General features: G+C 38.7%; 1 protein-coding gene across 8 annotated transcripts in view; it reads left to right on the top strand.

Moving 5' to 3' along the window:
• CORIN (corin, serine peptidase) overlaps positions 1-19,553 on the top strand; it is a 222,881-nt gene that overhangs the window by 197,641 nt on the left and 5,687 nt on the right. For all 8 annotated transcript variants that reach the window (XM_006185960.3, XM_032496984.1, XM_032496963.1 and 5 more), the window contains 2 exons: positions 13,198-13,469; positions 14,967-15,100. In XM_006185960.3, coding sequence (XP_006186022.3) covers positions 13,198-13,469; positions 14,967-15,100 — 406 coding nt within the window. The remainder of the gene's footprint in view (positions 1-13,197; positions 13,470-14,966; positions 15,101-19,553) is intronic.

Raw genomic sequence — 19,553 nt, 5'->3', positions numbered from 1 at the left:
AGCAGACCTCCAACTGAAAGTCAGTGTGAATGTCACATTTTCAGTCTTATATTCATGCTCCTCAGAACTGAGGAGAACATTACCCAAGGATGCAGAGTGGTGTCATGTCTGACTTTCAGCACCTGTGGTACCCTTAATGTTACTCAGTCATCTTTTCACCTATTTCTCATTCTCCACAGAACAAAACCATTGTGCTCACCCACCTGTACTGATCTAACAGTCTTTTAAATACACTCAGGAAATATAGTGAGAGGTTTGGTCTGACTTTTTATTACTGAGCCCATGTTGTGTCCTCACGGTTACTTGTTTATCATCTAGGTTCTTAGAAATGATGCCAGTAATTCACAATTTGTTCTTTCCATTCTATCAACTTGAGAGATTTGATCCATTCCCGTCAAGTACTAATGTCCACTAAACAGGAATTCTCCATTTTAGATCCATACCTTCCCTGGGGGGCTGTTTTCCAGAATCACTGGAGAGTGAGCAAGTGTGATTCTAAAAAGCCCTAGGTGACTCTGACCTGACTCTGTGCTCCCTACTGCCCTGTCCCCTAAGAAGGCACTCTGTCACCCTCCCTGCTCCATGTCTGGGTCTAGAATGTAGACAGCAATTGGCCTAAGCTTTGGGCCAATCCCTGTAGTTCCTGGGGCTCACGGAAACTGGGAGTTCTTCCCCTTTCAATCTTTGTAGTTACTTGTTTCTTCTGGTCTTGCAGCTACCTATCCATATACTCTGCTCCTGCACCTGAACAGTTGGCCATTGCTGGAGAATCTCACACACCCAGCTGCTAACTAAGCTCATGTCGAATGTATGGTCTAGTATCTCAAGTGAATATCTAACAATATGGCACCCATCCAATATACGTTCACAGTAGAGTCACTTTTCTACCCTCAACTAATTGATATCTCCTTTCTCCCCACATCTTCTTCACCCTCCACTGGTTGTACCTCACATTTCATAAAGAAAACAGACACCGTTTTATCTTTCACCTTGTCTCACCCGCCCCTACCTCCAGCTGTGGTCACATTCCCTCTTTTACCTTGAGTTGTGGTGGAGGATGTATCCTTGCCCTGTTTAAGGCCAATCATATTCCCATTCATGTTTTCAGAGACTTAATTTTTTAAATCATTGATTTCTATTTTTCACCAACTTTTCCCTTTTTTGCTGGGTCATTTCCTTTGGCAAACATGCCTTGATGTCACCAACTTAAACCCCCTACTCTTGACTTTATATCCCTCTTCAATTATTGCCCCATTTCAGCTGGTATTCGCAGTAGAACTCCTGAAGGAGTTTCCTACTGTCATCATCTCCACTTTGCTAATTCCTGTATCCCCCTCAGGCTATTCCATTGGGGCTCTCATCAAGGCCACTACAGAAATGGCACTTACCAAAGTCTTTAGTGACTTCCATCTTGCCAAATCCAATGGTGAATTTTCAGTTTTCAACTCCCTGGAACCCTCCCCAGTATTTGATTACTCTGTCCTTCTTGAAATACTTTCTTCTTCGCTTTTCTTTTAAAATAACAACAACAAAAAATTCTTATTTTCCTTTAATGTGACTGACCTATACTTCTCTTTCTCTTTGTGCAGCTTCTCCTTGTTTAGGCCACTGAATATTTTAGCTCCCTAGGACGGTTATGGACTGCATGGCTGTGTCCCCCTAATTTCATACACTGAAAAATCCAACCCCCTGATAGGATGGTATTAGGAGGTGGGGCCCTTGGGAGGTGATTAGGTCGTGAGGGTGAAACCCTCATAATGATAAGATGTGTGTCCTAAGTAGAGGAGGAAAGCTAGCTCTCCCTCCCACTGCCTTATAAAGATACAACAAGAAGACATCTAAATGAGGAAGAGGATCTTCACCAGAACCTGACCCTGATAATTTCCTGATTGTCCAGCCTCCACAGCTGTGAGAAATGAATGTTTGTTGTTCAAGTCACCCAGTCTATGATAATTTGTTTTAGCAGCCCAAGCTGACTGAGGTAAGAGCTCAGTTCTTGGCTTTCTTATCTGTCTACAGTCATCTAATCACATGGTCTCAAATGCTTGTGTATATGCAAGCAAATATATATGATAAGGATCGACATGAATATCAAGTATTTGTTTGTGACTTCCAAATTTATATCTCTAGCACAACCCAGGTTTTCTCCCAACTGCCATTACTACCCACTGACCTCAAACATATTTAAATGCTTAGATGAGATGTCCGTTTGAATGTGTAATAAACATTCTCCTTTACATGGTCAAACCAAAACTTGATTCCTTACCTCGGCCACACTGCAAAGAATTGTATGCTTCTCAAACTTCCCCCATCTCAGTAAAAGGCATCATTATCTGTTGGTTCGCTAATGCACCAAACATGGGAGTCATCTTTAATTCCTCTCACATTTACTCTAGCAGTAAGTTCTGTCGGTTCTTCTTCCAAAGTATAGCTTGAACCCAGCCATTTCTCATCATCTTTATGCTATAATCCTAATCCAAGCCACCATCACATCAGATCTGGACTATTGTAGTAGCTTCCTAGGGTCGCCATAACAAAGTACCACAAACTGGGTGGCTTGAACAACAGAAGTTCATTGTCCTACAGTTCTGGAGGCTAGAAGTCCAAGGTCAAAGGATTGGGGCAGTTGGTTCTTTTTTTTTTTTTTTTCCTGAAGGAAAAATAAATTATTCTTTAATTTTGGCTGCTCTATAAAAAGCAAATTATAGAAATTCTTGTGGTTGCTACTGTTGAGGAGGTTTGATTTGGGGCATGGGGGGGCATTGTTTCCCTCTGAGAGGATGCCTCTCCTAGCTTCTGGTGTTTTGCTGGCAATCTTTGGCATTCCTTGGCCTGTAGAAGCATTTTTCTGATCGTTGCCTTCATCTTCACTCTTTGTGTACATGCCTGTCTCCAAATTTCCCATTTATATAAGGAGACCAGTCGTACTGGATGAGGGCTCAGCATAAGGGTCTCATTTTAACTTGATTACTTCTGTAAAAACCTTATCTCCAATGAGATCATGTTCTGATGTAGTAGGGGCTAGCATTTCAACATATGAATTTTGGGAAGACACAGTCCATCCATAACAACTATTAAAAAAGTTGCCTAGTTTTTTGTTTGTTTTACTACTCTCCTGTTCCCTTGGTGTATATTCTACACACAGTGAGGTACTGATCTTTCTAAAATGTAAATCAGATCATGTCACCACCTCTGCTTAAAACTGTACAAGGGCTTCTCATTATAATAAGAACAAAATCTTATTACAGCCTTTAAATATCCAGTCCTACCTCTTTGTAACTTTCCCTATGTTCCCATCACTCATTGGACCCCAAACATTTTGCCTTTCTGGCCCTGAAATCCCCCAAGCTCATTCCTGCCTCAGGGCTTTTGTACTTGCTGCTTCTGCAGTTTGAAACATTCCTATAGAGTGACAGAATTCTCCTTCCCATCATTTAAGTCTTAATTTAAGTGTCACTTTGTTAAAGGCTTTCTCTAACCATCCTAGCTAAAGTGACCCCCATCAGTCATCTCTCTATCATGTTATCCTGTTTTTTTCACTCCTAATTCCCTGAAATAATCTTATTTGTTTATATATGTATTTGGCTATTTAGCCCTGTAGTATCAAAGCCCTATGAGATCATGGACCCTGTTTGTCTTCCTCACCTTTTTTTTTTTTTCGGAACATTTCTGCTTTATCTTTATTTTTTTTTTTTAACATTTTTTATTGGTTTATAATCTTTTTACAATGTTGTGTCAAATTCCAGTGTTCAGCACAATTTTTCAGTTATTCATGGACATATACACACTCATTGTCACATTTTTTTCTCTGTGAGTTATCATAACATTTTGTGTATATTTCCCTGTGCTATACAGTGTAGTCTATTCTACAATTTTGAAATCCCAGTCTATCCCTTCCCACCCTCCACCCCCCTGGTAACCACAAGTCTGTATTCTCTGTCTGTGAGTCTATTTCTGTCCTTTATTTACGCTTTGTTTTTGTTTGTTTGTTTGTTTTTGTTTTTGTTTTTTAGATTCCACATATGAGCGATCTCATATGGTATTTTTCTTTCTCTTTCTGGCTTACTTCACTTAGAATGACATTTTCCAGGAGCATCCATGTTGCTGCAAATGGCATTATGTTGTCGGTTTTTATGGCTGAGTAGTATTCCATTGTATAAATATACCACCTCTTCTTTATCCAGTCACCTGTTGATGGACATTTAGGCTGTTTCCATGTTTTGGCTATTGTAAATAGTGCTGCTATGAACATTGGGGTGCAGGTGTCATCCTGAAGTAGATTTCCTTCTGGATACAAGCCCAGGAGTGGGATTCCTGGGTCATATGGTAAGTCTATTCCTAGTCTTTTGAGGAATCTCCACACTGTTTTCCATAGTGGCTGCACCAAACTGCATTCCCACCAGCAGTGTAGGAGGGTTCCCCTTTCTCCACAGCCTCTCCAGCATTTGTCATTTGTGGACTTTGGAATGATGGCCATTCTGGCTGGTGTGAGGTGATACCTCATTGTAGTTTTGATTTGCATTTCTCTGATAATTAGTGATATTGAGCATTTTTTCATGTGCTTTTTGATCATTTGTATGTCTTCCTTGGAGAATTGCTTGTTTAGGTCTTCTGCCCATTTTTGGATTGGGTTGTTTATTTTTTTCTTATTGAGTCGTATGAGCTGCTTATATATTCTGGAGATCAAGCCTTTGTCGGTTTCACTTGCAAAAATTTTCTCCCATTCCGTAGGTTTTCTTCTTGTTTTATTTCTGGTTTCCTTTGCTGTGCAGAAGCTTGTAAGTTTCATTAGGTCCCATTTGTTTATTCTTGCTTTTATTTCTTCTAGGAGAAAATTTTTGAAATGTATGTCAGATAATGTTTTGCCTATGTTTTCCTCTAGGAGGTTTATTGTATCTTGTCTTATGTTTAAGTCTTTAATCCATTTTGAGTTGATTTTTGTATATGGTGTAAGGGAGTGTTCTAGCTTCATTGTTTTACATGCTGCTGTCCAGTTTTTCCAACACCATTTGCTGAAGAGACTGTCTTTATTCCAATGTATATTCTTGCCTCCTTTGTCAAAGATGAGTTGACCAAAAGTTTGTGGGTTCATTTCTGGGCTCTCTATTCTGTTCCATTGGTCTATATGTCTGTTTTGGTACCAATACCATGCTGTCTTGATGACTGTAGCTCTATAGTATTGTCTGAAGTCTGGGAGAGTTATTCCTCCAGCCTCTTTCTTTCTCTTTAGTAATGCTTTGGCAATTCTAGGTCTTTGATGGTTTCATATGAATTTTATTATGATTTTTTCTAGTTCTGTGAAATATGTCCTGGGTAATTGGATAGGGATTGCATTAAATCTGTAGATTGCCTTGGGCAGTGTGACCATTTTAACAATATTGATTCTTCCAATCCAAAAGCATGGAATATCTTTCCATTTTTTAAAGTCTTCTTTAATTTCCTTCATCAATGGTTTATAGTTTTCTGTGTATAATTCTTTCACCTCCTTGGTTAGATTTATTCCCAGATATTTTATTACTTTGGGTGCTATTTTAAAGGGGATTGTTTCTTTACTTTCTTCTTCTGTTGATTTATCGTTAGTGTAAAGAAATGCAACTGATTTTTGAACGTTAATTTTGTAACCTGCTACCTTGCTGAATTCTTCAATCAGCTCTAGTAGCTTTTGTGTGGACCTTTTAGGGTTTTCTATGTATAGTAACATGTCATCAGCATATAATGACACTTTTACCTCTTCTTTTCCAATTTGGATCCCTTTTATTTCTTTCTCTTGCCTGACTGCTGTGGCTAGGACTTCCAGGACTATGTTGAATAGGAGTGGTGATAGTGGGCATCCTTGTCTTGTCCCAGATTTTAGTGGGAAGCTTTTGAGTTTTTCACCGTTGAGTACTATGTTGGCTGTAGGTTTGTCATATATAGCTTTTATTATGTTGAGATATGTTCCCTCTATACCCACTTTGGCGAGAGTTTTTATCATAAATGGGTGTTGAATTTTATCAAATGCTTTTTCTGCATCGATTGAGATGATCATGTGGTTTTTGTCCTTTCTCTTGTTGATGTGATGTATTACATTGATTGATTTGCGTATGTTGAACCAGCCTTGTATCCCTGGGATGATCCCCACTTGGTCATGATGTATAATCTTTTTTATGTGTTGTTGGATTCTATTTGCTAAAATTTTGGTGAGGATTTTGGCGTCTATGTTCATCAGTGATATTGGCCTATAATTCTCTTTTTTTGTGGTGTCTTTGCCTGGTTTTGGTATCAGGGTGATGGTGGCTTCATAGAATGAGTTTGGGAGTATTCCCTCCTTTTCAATCGTCTGGAAGAGTTTGAGAAGGACTGGTATGAGTTCTTCTTTGTATGTTTGGTAGAATTCCCCGGTGAAGCCGTCCGGTCCTGGACTTTTATTTGTAGGGAGGTTTTTAATTGCTATTTCTATTTCCTTTCTAGTGATTGGATTGTTCAAGCGTTCAGATTCTTCTTGATTCAGTTTTGGTGGACAGTATGTTTCCAGAAACTTGTCCATCTCCTCTAGGTTATCCAGTTTGGTTCCATATAGTTTTTCATAATATTCTCATATGATATTCTGTATTTCTATTTTGTTTGTTGTAATTTCTCCATTTTTCCTTTCTTATTTTGCTAATTTGTGCTCTCTCTTTTTTCTTCTTTGTGAGTTTGGCCAGAGGTTTGTCGATTTTATTTCTTCCTCACCTTTGTAGTTTCATTTCCTTCAGCATGGAATATAGCAGCCACTCAATAAAGATTTGTTAACTGACTAACCAGATCCTTCTTGACATTTCTTAGTAATCACATCTGCAGGTCTTTTAGTAGTTAGAGCTATAATTTGTTCAGAATTAGACATTTTAACTCATGTACAGAAGGTCAGTGATCTTTTACTGACTCCTCCCATTTCTTAGGCCACACCTCAACTCAACATTTCAGTGTATTAAGCCCTTATAAGTTTCATCGCATGGAGGATGAGTCTTCTGGATATTGTCTGAAAATCATGCTTCTCGAGTGGAGAAATTAGAAGTAAATTTCAAATAGTTCTTCTTTGTCTTAGTTACCTACTAATACTACATCATTTAACACTGATAGAAATTTTCCTCTTTTCTTGTTCTTCCCACACATTTTGCTGAGAAGCCATTTTCATTTTTCCTGCTTTTTTTTTTTTCTTTTTAAACAAACCCCTGCTTTCACTATGACTAAGGCTTTTTGCTACAGTTTCATGCCACTGCTCTTTGATAAACTTTCTGGTTTCAAGCTCTGGAATCCTTATGTATTTTGAAGTTCTGGGATTCAAGGTCAGATTTACTTTTTAGCTAATTCTTCATTTTCTTACTGCAATCATTTGTGATGGTAAATCAGAATTTGGCACTCAAACTCTCCCATCTCTGTTAAGCTTGCTCTAAAGTGTCTCTAGACATATTCTATCCTTTTCTCAAAACATTCTTTTTAATCAGTAGTTATATCCCTTTTTACTGAAGTACAGTTGATGTACAATCTTATATATTACAGGTGTACAATATAGTGATTCACCATTTTTAAAAGTTATGTTCCATTAATAGTTATAAAATATTGGCTGTATTCCCTGTGTTGTACAATATATCCTTATAATTTAATTTTTTTCAATTTTTTTATTGAAGAAAATCTCTAAACCTGGCCAGCTGAATTAAGTGAAAATGTGGCAAATTCATGTCTAAACTAGAGTTGAGTGTGGAAAATTGCAAACTGAATCTGGTTATTGTGTCCAGAGACATTGTGCCTGCAATTCTGTATAAACTGCCTGGATGTCATAATGCATCTGAAGTGTTAAGTAGGTGATCATTGAAGAATTGGGAGCTGAAATCATCTTATTTCAATGCTGTCTATAATGTATAGTCATTATTAAAACAGTAGTATAAACATGAAGCAAATTAAATGTGAATTTCTTGTAGTGAAATACCCTCTGGAGCAAGAATGAAGGGAGGAAAAGGTCTCTTAACATTTTCTTTGGTCACTTGTATTGTGGGTGGTGGAGTTTCAGTTGGCTTCACCTTGGCTGCTTCCTCATTCTCAGAGCATGAGGATCTCCGCACAAACTTCTTTAAGGCTGTGCCAGTTCTCCTTGCTGCTGCTTTGAGGTCTGACAGCACTGGGGAAAAAAATCCCCTGTATGCTGAAGATTTTCAGCTGCTATTCTTGGCTTTTTTGTCTTTGTAGCCCAATTTAATTCTTCACTAAAATGGCCACATGAACATAGTTTGTTCCTATGTGTCTTTCTACTGGGTACTTTTTATTTTAAATTGAAGTACAGTCAGTTTATAGTGTTGTGTCAATTTCTGGTGTACAGCATGATGTTTCAGTCATACATATACATACACATAATCCTTCTCATATTCTTTTTCACTAAGGTTACTACAGGATGTTGATTATAGTTCCCTGTGCTATACAGTAGAAAATTGCTGTTTATCTATTTTATATATAGTAGTTAGTATCCGCATATCTTGACCTCCCAATTTATCCCTTTCTACCCTCTACCCACCCTGGTAACCAAGTTTGTTCCCTATGTCTGTGAGTGTTTCTGTTTTGTAAATAAGTTCATTTGTATCATTTTTTTTTTTTAGATTCCACATATAAGTGATATCATATAGTATTTTTATTTGTCTGGCTTACTTCACTTGGTATTACAATCTCCAGGTCCATCCATGTTGCTGCAAATGGCATTATTTTATTCCTTTTTATGGCTGAGTAGTATTCCATTGTATAAATATACCACAACTTATTTATTCAATCATCTGTTGATGGACATTTATGTTGTTTGGTTAAATAGTGCTGCTATGAACATTGAGGTACATATATCTTTCTGAATTAGAGTTCCCTCTGGATATATGCCCAGGAGTGGGATTGCTACATCATATAGTAAGTCTATTTTTAGCTTTTTGAGGAATCTTCAAACTGTTTTCCATAATGGTTGCCCCCAACTACATTCCCACCAGCAGTGTAGGAGGGTTCCCTTTTCTCCACAGCCTCTCCAGCATTTATCATTTGTGGACTTTTGAATGATGGCCATTCTGACTGGTGTGAGGTGATACTTAATGGTAGTTTTGATTTGCATTTCTCTGATAGTTAGCAACACTGAGCATTTTTTCACGTGCATATTGGCCATTTATATGTCTTCATTGGAGGATTGCTTGTTTAAGTCTTTTGCCCATTTTCTGGATTGGGGTTTTTTTTTTTTTATTAAGCTGTATGAGCTGTTTGTATATTCTGGAATTAAACTGTGTCACTTTCATCATTTGCAAATATTTTCTCTCAGTCCATAGGTTTTCTTCTCATTTTGTTTATAGTTTCCTTTGCTGTGCAAAAGATTAGATGTTTAATTAGGTCCTATTTGTTTATTTTTGCTTTTATTTCTATTGCCTGGGTAGACTGCCCTAGGAGAACATTGCTAAGATTTATGTCAGAGAATATTTTGCCTTTGTTTTCTTCTAGGAGGTTTATAGTGTCTTGTCTTACATTTAAGTCTTTAGCCATTTTGAGTTTATTTTTGTGTATGGAGTGAGAGTGTTCTAACTTCATTGATTTACATGCAGCTGTCCAGCTTTCCCAACACCACTTGCTGAAGGGACTGTCTTTACTCCATTGTATATTCTCACCTCCTTTGTCAGAGATTAATTGATCGTAGGTGTGTGTGTTTATTTTTGGGCCCTCTATTATGTTCCATTGATCCATATATCTGTTTTTATGCTGATACCATGCTGTTTTAATTAATGTAGCTCTGTAGTATTGTGTGAAGTCTGGGAGGGTTATTCCTCCAGCTTTGTTCTTTTTCTTCAGTATTGCTTTGGCAATTCTGGATCTTTTGTGGTTCCATGTAAATTTTCGGATTATTTGTTCTAGTTCTGTGAAAATTATCCTGGGTAATTTGATAGAGATCATATTAAATCTGGATTGCTTTGGGCACTGTGGCCATTTTAACAATATTAATTCTTCTAATCCACGAGCATGGGATATCTTTCCATTTCTTCTGGGTACTTTTGAACTGAAACCAGATTACTAGGCCATCATGTAGCCCTAAATCCTCTTTCCTCTTTTCTCCTCCACCCAGATGGGTGACTCACATTCTTTCTAGCACAAGCTTAACATACAGATATACCAGTTATACACATCTTCTTCACTTCATGCCCCCATTTCAAACAACGGATTCTTGTTTTCCCTGGGCTTTGCCAGATTTGGGAAAAAAAATTTAAAGAGACTTTATTTTTTCCCTTTATACTCATAACAAGAAGGAAAATAGAACAATTTCTTCACTGAAGCCAAAAAGTATGTGAATTTCCTGTGTACCCTTTTGTGTGTGTGTGTGTGTGTGTGTGTGTGTGTGTATTAATGCCATAAGGATGGTAGCTTGTGTCACAAGAGATCACTGGATACAAGTTAACAGCATTTAGCAGTTTTATTAGCAATATAGAAATTTACACTATTTCATTTTGTTACAGATCATTTGCAGTATTCAACTGTTTGACATACTGCTTATGATTTAACCAGTTAGATGAGTATTTGTTGTAACCAAAATTTAGTAGATTTGATTCAAGGGAAGAAACTATTAAATAGGTAGTCATTTGAAATCAATAATTGCTTGATTTCAGATATCTTAAACAATAGAAACTCACATGAATGTTGAATTTCTCAGAGAGCCATGAACTTATCCCTCTAGACTAAAAAATTGAAGGAACAAGGAGAGGAAGAGAGGGAGGGAGGAAGAAGGGGAGAGAGAGAAGGCAGGCAGACAGGCATGTTCTTTGAGTGATGGCTTTATTTAATAAAAAATAATTCTTCTGTAATGTTATCCTATAATGTTCATGAGATAGCACTTCCTACATTTGATTATCATCGTCTCCTTAATCGTTCATCCTCACTCAGTTCTGAAGTTTGTATAGGCAGGGATCGTGTCTTTCTTGCTTAGTATTGTAATCCCTAGCACGTTTGGCATAGAGAAAAAAAAATATATATATATATATATTTCCCTCTATATGTGTAGAGATATATATGTATAGATTTTCAAATAATGACATCAACTTTTTATTAAGGTATAGTTGATGTACAATATTATATAAGTTTCAGGTATAAAATGTAGTGAATCACAATTTTCAAAGGTTATATTCCACTTATAGTTATAAAATATTGACTATATTTCCTGTGCTGAACAGCATATCCTTGTCACTTATTTATTTTATACATTGTAGTTTGTACCTCTTAATTCACAACTTCTTTCTTGTCCCTTCCCCTTTTCCTCTCCCTACTGGTAACTACTAATTTACCTGTGAGTCTGTTTCTTTTTTGTTATATTCACTAGTTTGCTTTATTTTTTAGATTCCACATATAAATGCTATCATACAGTATTTGTCTTTCTTTGACTTATTTTGCTTAGCATAATACCCTCCAAGTTCCATCCATATTGTTGCAAATGGCACTGTTTCATTCTTCTTTATGGCCAAGTAGTATTCCACTATGTATATCTATATACACATATGTATATATTAGGTGGTTAGAGTTGGCCACTAATAAACATTTTGAAATGTCATTCACTGAGCTATCATTAAACAAATACTTGCTGAGAATGCACTGCATGCCAGGTACTTGGTCCTGGGAATATCAGCCAAGTTCTTGCTTTACAGAACTTACATTCTGGGGGCAAGACAGAAAGTAGACAAAAAAAAAATCAATGTCATTGATATCAGTGAGGGCTATGAGACAAAAATTAAAGCAGGGTCAAGAGTAGAGAGTGAGGGGGTAAAGGCTAGACAGGGGCAGTCAAGGACGACCTCTTTGAGGAGGTGATGTTTGAGCTGGGACCTGGCTAAAAAGGAGTAAAAGAGGGAGTCATAGTGAGAGCTGAGAGACCAGCAAGGGAAGAGCCCTGAGTGGCAGATGTCCTTGGCATCTCCAAAAATAGGAAGTCCCTGCAGTTTGAATGGGGCAGGTCATGTGGGGCCTTGAAGGCCATGGATAGGAGTCTGCAGTTTGTCTCGAGTAAGATTCAAAGTCATCGGAAAATTATGAGTGGAAAATAGATTTGATTCTAGTTTTATTTTTAGAAAGTTCACTCTGCAACTGTAGGGAGAATGGGTTATGGGGCTAGGAGTAGAAGACAGGCCACCATTTGGGAGATGAGAGTAGCTTAGATTAGGATTGTCATGGTGGAGGAGGGAGAAACAACGTTCAAGATCTATTTGAAAGAGGAGTAGCGAAGACTTGCTGACGCCTTTAATGTTGGATATAAGAGATGATTCAACTGCATAACCAGTGGTTATAAATATTAAATATGTGTGGAATGAATTCTGAATGCTTACAACATTGCCAAATACAGAGGAAGTGCTGGTAAGTCTTAGCCAACAGAAAACATCCAAGCGAATGTGTTGAATGGATAATCGGCTGCTCAAGTCTGCCGCTCAAGGGAAAGGTTGGAGCTGGAGATGTAGTTTGGGAATTACAGGGCTACAGCTGGCATTTAAAACCACTGGACTAAGGTGAAATCTTAAAGGGTGGTGAGTATAGAATGAGAAGGCTGAAGGCAGAGCCCTGGGGCACTTCAGTACAGACACGGAGAGCAGAGGAGGAGGACCCGGCAGAGAGGAAGGGAAATTCTGGGGTGTGGAGAGTCCTGGAAGTCAAATGGCGGAAGTGTCTTAAGGTGGAATTGACTAGACTATTGCTGACAAATGTTCAAAAACAAGGAAGTCTGATACTGCCCATTAGAAGCTGTGGGTGACCTTTTTAAGCCTCTGGCTTAAAATTTTCAGAAGCCTTCCCTGAAAACTTGACATTTCTCTGAGACATTTGCTCCTTCATGGAGGGATCTCTCAGCCTCGACTTTTTATTCTTTTTCATTTTTCCTCTTGTCACCTTTCTCTTTTTCACATCTTTTCATCATCTTTCCCACTCGATGAAGCAACTACTCTACCTCCCTTTCAAACAGAACAAGTTTTATTTCCCAGAATAGCCCCATTCAAGATTAACGAGCTTTGCTTTTCACGATAATCCAACATTTACAAACTGCTCAGGACATTATATAAAGGCTTCTTACATGAATACATAGGAAATGAGCATGGAAAGAGTCATTATTTATATCAATAAAATATTTTTTAAAATCCTATGTAAATTTTAAAACAGAAATCTGAGTTTAAGATGCCAGTAGCTCTTGAATTATCATTTTAGGAGAGAGAATGCTGCCGTTTGGAAAGTGGTGTTTGGCATCAATAATCTGGATCACCCATCAACGTTCATGCAGACGCGCCTCGTGAAAACCATCATCCTGCACCCTCGCTATAGTCGAGCAGTGGTGGACTATGACATCAGCATTGTGGAGCTAAGCGAAGACATCAGTGAAACAAGCTATGTCAGACCTGTCTGCTTACCCAGCCCGGAGCAGTCATTAGAACCTGACACTTACTGCTATATCACAGGCTGGGGACACATGGGCAACAAAAGTAAGTCAGGATCCTTAGGAGCAATTGCCTTTCAGCTTGTAACTGGAAAACACTGGGGTACTTCCTAGTCTTTGGCAATAATTTCCTATTTTCACTTATCATACTTAGCATATGTATCACCCTCCCTTCTGTGCAAATCCTAGGACGTCAGTCCTTCCTAATGCACTTAAACTTACCAAGCCCAGATACAACCTCAAAAATCCTTCTCCATACCTCAGAATCTTTCTCCAGGGAGCCGCTACCAATGTTTTGGAGCTGCCATGCAAGAAGAGACCTGTCAGTCATCCCTGCCTTGCAGTGTCTCCATCAGTGATTTAAACCCACTGTAGGCAAAGTCACTCAGAGCCTCCACCTAGCAGTTAGGTAGTTCCGCTCCTGCAATCAAGCTGCATGGTGACATTTCCAGCTCTTTGTTATGATTTGGTCTTATCACCATCTGTAACACAACCTGGAAGTCCTTCTCGAAAGAAGGACTGTTTAAATTGATTTGCCTATTTAAACTGATTTAAATAGCTTGATGATCTCAAAATACAAAACATACAGAGATTTAAAAAATGGGTGTACTGTTTATTCTCAGCCCCCATAAAGGACCCTCTCATTCTGCATGACCTATTAGAAGTTTAGCATAAGAATTTAATCAAGGAGACATTTTCTTTAATGGTAAGCACTGGCCACTCCAGTTACATCAGGCTTACTCCCGTGGCCCTTGGGAATGATGACAACTTGGGAAACTCCCACTGTCTGCATTGCATTGATTTTTCTAAACATGATTCTTTCTTCCAACAAGATACCCTGTCCATAGACATTGCTTCACCATCACTAAAAGGAGAGCAGTGTGTATTTTGTAGAATGGCTAACCAACAAGAGATTCCTTCTGTCTTGCTTTGAGAAATCAACTGTTATTCTGTGAGGACTTTCGAGCGAGATGCAAGTTACATATTCTCTCTGTTGACCCTAAGGGATGGCTTTTCCCTCTCAACATCTCTTCTGATTTATCCTCTAGGGTAAAATGTCCTTACCTCAGAAGATGGTTACTGTAGCACGTGGTGAGACACAGCGTTTAAGCCAAGGATGGGGCAGCCCTTCCCGTTAGACTGAACAGGTGTTCTGAACTTGAGCAGAACCAGGCTTACGTGCTGAGCTGTCACTAAGCTGGAAGCCTCCAGTCTGGGGCAGAGCTCCGCCTTAATTATCTACCTTTTCTTTGTAGTAACCATTGTTTTGTTGCCACATAAGGGGAAAGGTGCGAGCCAGGTTACCTAAGCAGTTGTGTGCCTCAATTTTCTCATTAACAAAATGAAGGGCTTTGAGTAAATGATGGCCGTCAGCACTTCTAATTGGAAAATTCTGATTCCAAACAAGCCTTGTCTTTAAAACGACATTTTAAAGTCAAGAATGTGGTTTTCCTGATGCAAACAATCATTTCATATATGGCTAGCCTCATTTTTGGGTTATTTTAGCCTCATTTATTTTACTTCTTCTTTTTAAAAACTCCAGTGCCTTTTAAGCTGCAAGAGGGAGAAGTCCGCATTATTCCCCTGGAGCAGTGTCAGTCCTACTTTGACATGAAGACCATCACCACCCGGATGATCTGTGCGGGCTATGAGTCTGGCACAGTCGACTCGTGCATGGTAAGTTGCTTTCTGGTTACCAAGGAGATTCAGTTCAGCACTGGCTTCATAGGGTTCACTTAAACTCATTATTATTCATGTGTGGCCCTTTGGGAACATTTTTTGAAAATCATTTGTGACCGAATGTTTAATTATTCACCAGGTGTTTTCCTTTACCCAGGACCAATCTACCTCCCCCAATCTACCTCCACGTCCCCCACTCAGGTTGCCTTCTGCTCTCTCACCTCCTGCATGGGGTCAGCAACAGGAGGAAAAGCGACTGTTCTGGTCCATCTCATGGCACCATTTTAGCGGGTAGGAGGAGCAGTGTTCCGAGAGCAGGTGGTCTCTCACCTGCGGTCCCCATGGTTTCACGCAGGCTGCCCAAGGAAGCGGGGGGTAGACACCAAGGACGTATTCAACCACTGGGGTGATGGCATTAAAGTACACACAACACCCCAGCCTCCCAGGTGAGTGACACAACTACCTGTGTTCCAGGAGTTGATCACACTGGCGTTGTCTGGGCCTGCACTTGATTGCTAGTGTGTCTTCAAATGTCACTGCACATGACCTTTCGAATCAGGATTTCTAGTCACAATGGTTCGTAGAACATGCTAACTTAACAATTCAGGGAAGCATTTTTATTTTTATTTAAACACTCATTCAGTATTATCCTGGACTGGCTCCCAGGGGAGAAGGGGCCAGCACTCAAAGCAGCTTATAACAGAGTAGGGAAGGCAGTTACTACACTACACTGCTCTGAAGCACCTTGGTTGTTTCACTGCTTTGGAGAAGATCAAACTGCCCCCACATTTTAGAATCGGAGAAGAGATGCAACAATGTTATCGCCCCTAACCCAGCATATAAAATGACATTTAGATGGGCCATTTCAAAATGGGCAAATTAGAGGATCAGAAATGGCCCAGAGGTGATTCTTTAGACAGTTGTCATGGGAAACAGGGAGGCAGATGGTGCCCTTGAAGTTTCATTGAGTCACCTTCCCTTCTGCCCCCACTGGCCACAAGTCATCCAGCTGAGGCGGGCGGTGGTAGGGGAATCCTAGCCTTCCATGCAAGGGGCCTAGGTTGGATAGCCCACGCCAAAAAAAAAAAGAAAAAAAAAAGTGTTCTGGGAGGCAGCACGGTGTTGGGCGTAGGACACATGATTGGCAACCTGGAAGATCTGGGTTGGATCCCATCTCTGCCAGTAAGAACAGTGTGACCTGGAGAAGTTACTTAACCTCTCTAGAAAGTTTTCTTCCGAGTAAGATGGTATTGATTCTGTTTTGCAGGGTGTTATGTAGATTAAGTTAATATATGTGAAAGTCCCAATTTTTTAACACAGCTGTATATGATGTCTGGCATATGCCTTCAATGAATATCAACATGTGAATGTTAACATCTATCAGTTGGTGCTTACTATATTCCAGGACCTCTTCTAAATACTGTCTAATAACTCATTTAATTCTCAGTCATTATGCTCGTTTTTCCTACTTTACAGATCAAGAAGACAAAGGACTAGAGAGGTTAAGTAATTTACCCCATATCACCCAGCATTAACGTGGCAGAATGCAGATATGAACCCAGACAGTCTGGCTTCAGGATCCAAGTGCTTGGCCACTACACTATCCTAGTAGCAATGACTAATGTGAATACATTTCACCCTGTTGCCAACATGATCTGGAGGTCTACTAAAAACTACTGCCTCTTCATCTCTTGATAATTGCTAATGGGAGGGGAAGAGATTCTTTGAAAGAGAAGTGAAGACCCAACATAGACATAGGAATGTTTATATCATAATCCCAAATAGGGACCAGGTCCTGCCAACTTCTTTAGTGGTGGGAATTCAGCACTTTGGGTAGCTTTTTATTTATTATTAATTAATTAATTTTTATTGAAGTATAGTCAGTTTACAATGTTGTATCAATTTCTGGTGCACAGCACAATATTTCAGTCATAATGAACATACATATATTTTCATCATAGGCTATTACAAGATATTGAATACAGGTCCCTGTGTTATACAGTATGAACTTGTTATTTATCTATTTTATATATAATAGTTAGTACTTGCAAATCTTGAACTCCCAGTTTACCCCCTCCTACTCCCTTCCTCCCTGGTAACCATGTTTGTTCTCTATGTCTGTGAGTCTGTTTCTGTTTTGTAAATAAGTTCATTTGTTTTTTGTTTTTTAATTTAGATTCCACATATAAATATCATATGGTATTTTTCTTTCTCCTTCTGACTTAACTTCACTTAGAATGACAATCTTCAGGTCCATTCATGTTGCTGGAAATGGCATTATTTTATTCATTTTTTATGGCTGAGTTGTATTCCATTGTATAAATACACCACAACTTCTTTATCCAGTTATCTGTTGATGGACGTTTAGGTTGTTTCCATGTCTTGGCTATTGTATATAGTGCTGCTACGAACATTGGGGAGAAGGTATCTTTCTGAACTAAGGTTCCCTCTGGATATATGCCCAGGAGTGGGATTTCTGGATCATATGGTAGGTCTATTTTTAGTCTTTTGAGGAATCTCCATACTGTTTTCCATAACGGCTGCACCAGACTACATACCCACCAACAGTGTAGGAGGGCTCCCTTTTCTCCTCGCCCTCTCCAGTGTTTGTCATTTGTGGACTTTTGAATGATGGCCATTCTGACTGGTGTGAGGTGAATCCTCATTGTAGTTTTGATTTGCAAGAGGGAGAAGTCTGCATTATTCCCCTGGAGCAGTGTCAGTCCTACTTTGACATGAAGACCATCATCACTCGGATGATCTGTGCGGGCTGAGTCTGATAGTTAGCAATATTGAACATTTTTTCATGTGCCTATTGGCCATTTGTATGTCTTTATTGGAAAATTTCTTGTTTAGGTCTTCTGCCCATTTTTGGATTTGGTTTTTTTTTTGTTACTAAGTTGTATGAGCTGTTTGTATATTCTGGAAATTAAGCCTTATTAGTCTCATAATTTGCAAGTATTTTCTCTCAGTCCATAGGTTTTCTTCTCATTTTGCTTATAGTTTCCTGTGCTGTGCAAAAGCTTATAAGTTTTAACTAGGTCCCATTTGTTTATTTTTGTTTTTACTTCTAGCACCTTGGTATACTGCCCTAGGAGAACATTGCTAAGATTTATGTCAGAGAATGTTTTGCCTATGTTTTCTTCTAGGAGGTTTATAGTGTCTTGTATTTAAGTCTTTAAGCCATTTTGAGTTTATTTTTGTGTATGGTGTTAGGGAGCGTTCTAACTTCATTGATTTACTTGCTGCTGTCTAGTTTTCCCAATACCATTTGCTGAAGAGATTGTCTTTACTCCATTGTATGTTCTTGCCTCCTTTGTCAAAGATTAATTGACCAAAAGTTTACTGGTTTATTTCCAGGCTCTCTATTCTATTTCATTGATCTATATGGGTCTGTTTTTGCACCAACACCAAGTTATTTTAATTACTGTAGCTCTATAGTATTGTCTGAAGTCTGAGGGTTATTCCTCCAGCTTTTGTTCCTTTTCTTCAGTATTGCTTTGGTAATTCTGGGTCTTTTGTGATTCCATATAAATTTTAGGATTATTTGTTCCAGTTCTGTGAAAAATGTCCTGAGTAATCTGATAGGGATCACATTAAATCTCTAGATTGCTTTGGGTAGTATGGCCATTTTAACAATATTAATTCTTCCAATCCAAGAACATGGGCTATCTTTCCATTCCTTTAAGTCATCTTTAATTTCCTTAGTCAGATTTATTCCTAAGTATTTTTTTTTTGATGCAATTTTAAAAGGGATTATTTCTTTACTTTCCTTCTCTGATATGGGTATCTTTTTAGAATGCTCATCAGATGCTCTCTAATATAAGCCAAGGTAGAAAACAGAACAAAAGCTACTTTTTACCAGGTCTGGAGCAAGATTATTCACCAGACCCTCCCATTATCTTCCTTAATTGCATCAGTGAGATGCACTGGAAGCCATGGGTCCCTCTGTTAAGGTCTAGAAATCATGGGACTCAATACCGAAACAAAATACAAACTTTGGCCTAAAGGCCCACATTACAAAGAAGAAAAGAGGACCAAAAAAACCAAACTGTGCCTTAAGCTGTAGTCTCCCTTTCATTTTGAATCACTACTTCTTCACCTCTTGTTTTCCAGTAATTGTCTACCTGCTTCACTGAGCCTACGTTCTCCTCCACCTGGAAGTAATCACCCTTTCCTTTGAAGACTCCTTTACTTACAGCCCTTAGATTTTCCTTTCTTGTAAAGTTATTCTCATTACCCAAGTGGACTTTTGGCCCCTTAGGGCCAAAAAGAGTTTCTTATTCATTTGTGTAGACCTGAGCATAGAATCTTTAAAAAAGTAGATGCTAAATGATCTGGCCAAGTTTTTGATCTGGAAGAGTCTGATATGAATATTGCTATCCCTGCTTTCCTGCTGTTTCCATTTGTATGAAATACCTTTTTTCCATCCCCTCACTTTCACTCTGGG

The sequence above is a fragment of the Camelus ferus genome, chromosome 2 (genome assembly GCF_009834535.1).
Source record: "Camelus ferus isolate YT-003-E chromosome 2, BCGSAC_Cfer_1.0, whole genome shotgun sequence".
NCBI classification, from domain to species: domain Eukaryota; kingdom Metazoa; phylum Chordata; class Mammalia; order Artiodactyla; family Camelidae; genus Camelus; species Camelus ferus.
This window is presented reverse-complemented; position numbering and strand designations above follow the sequence as displayed.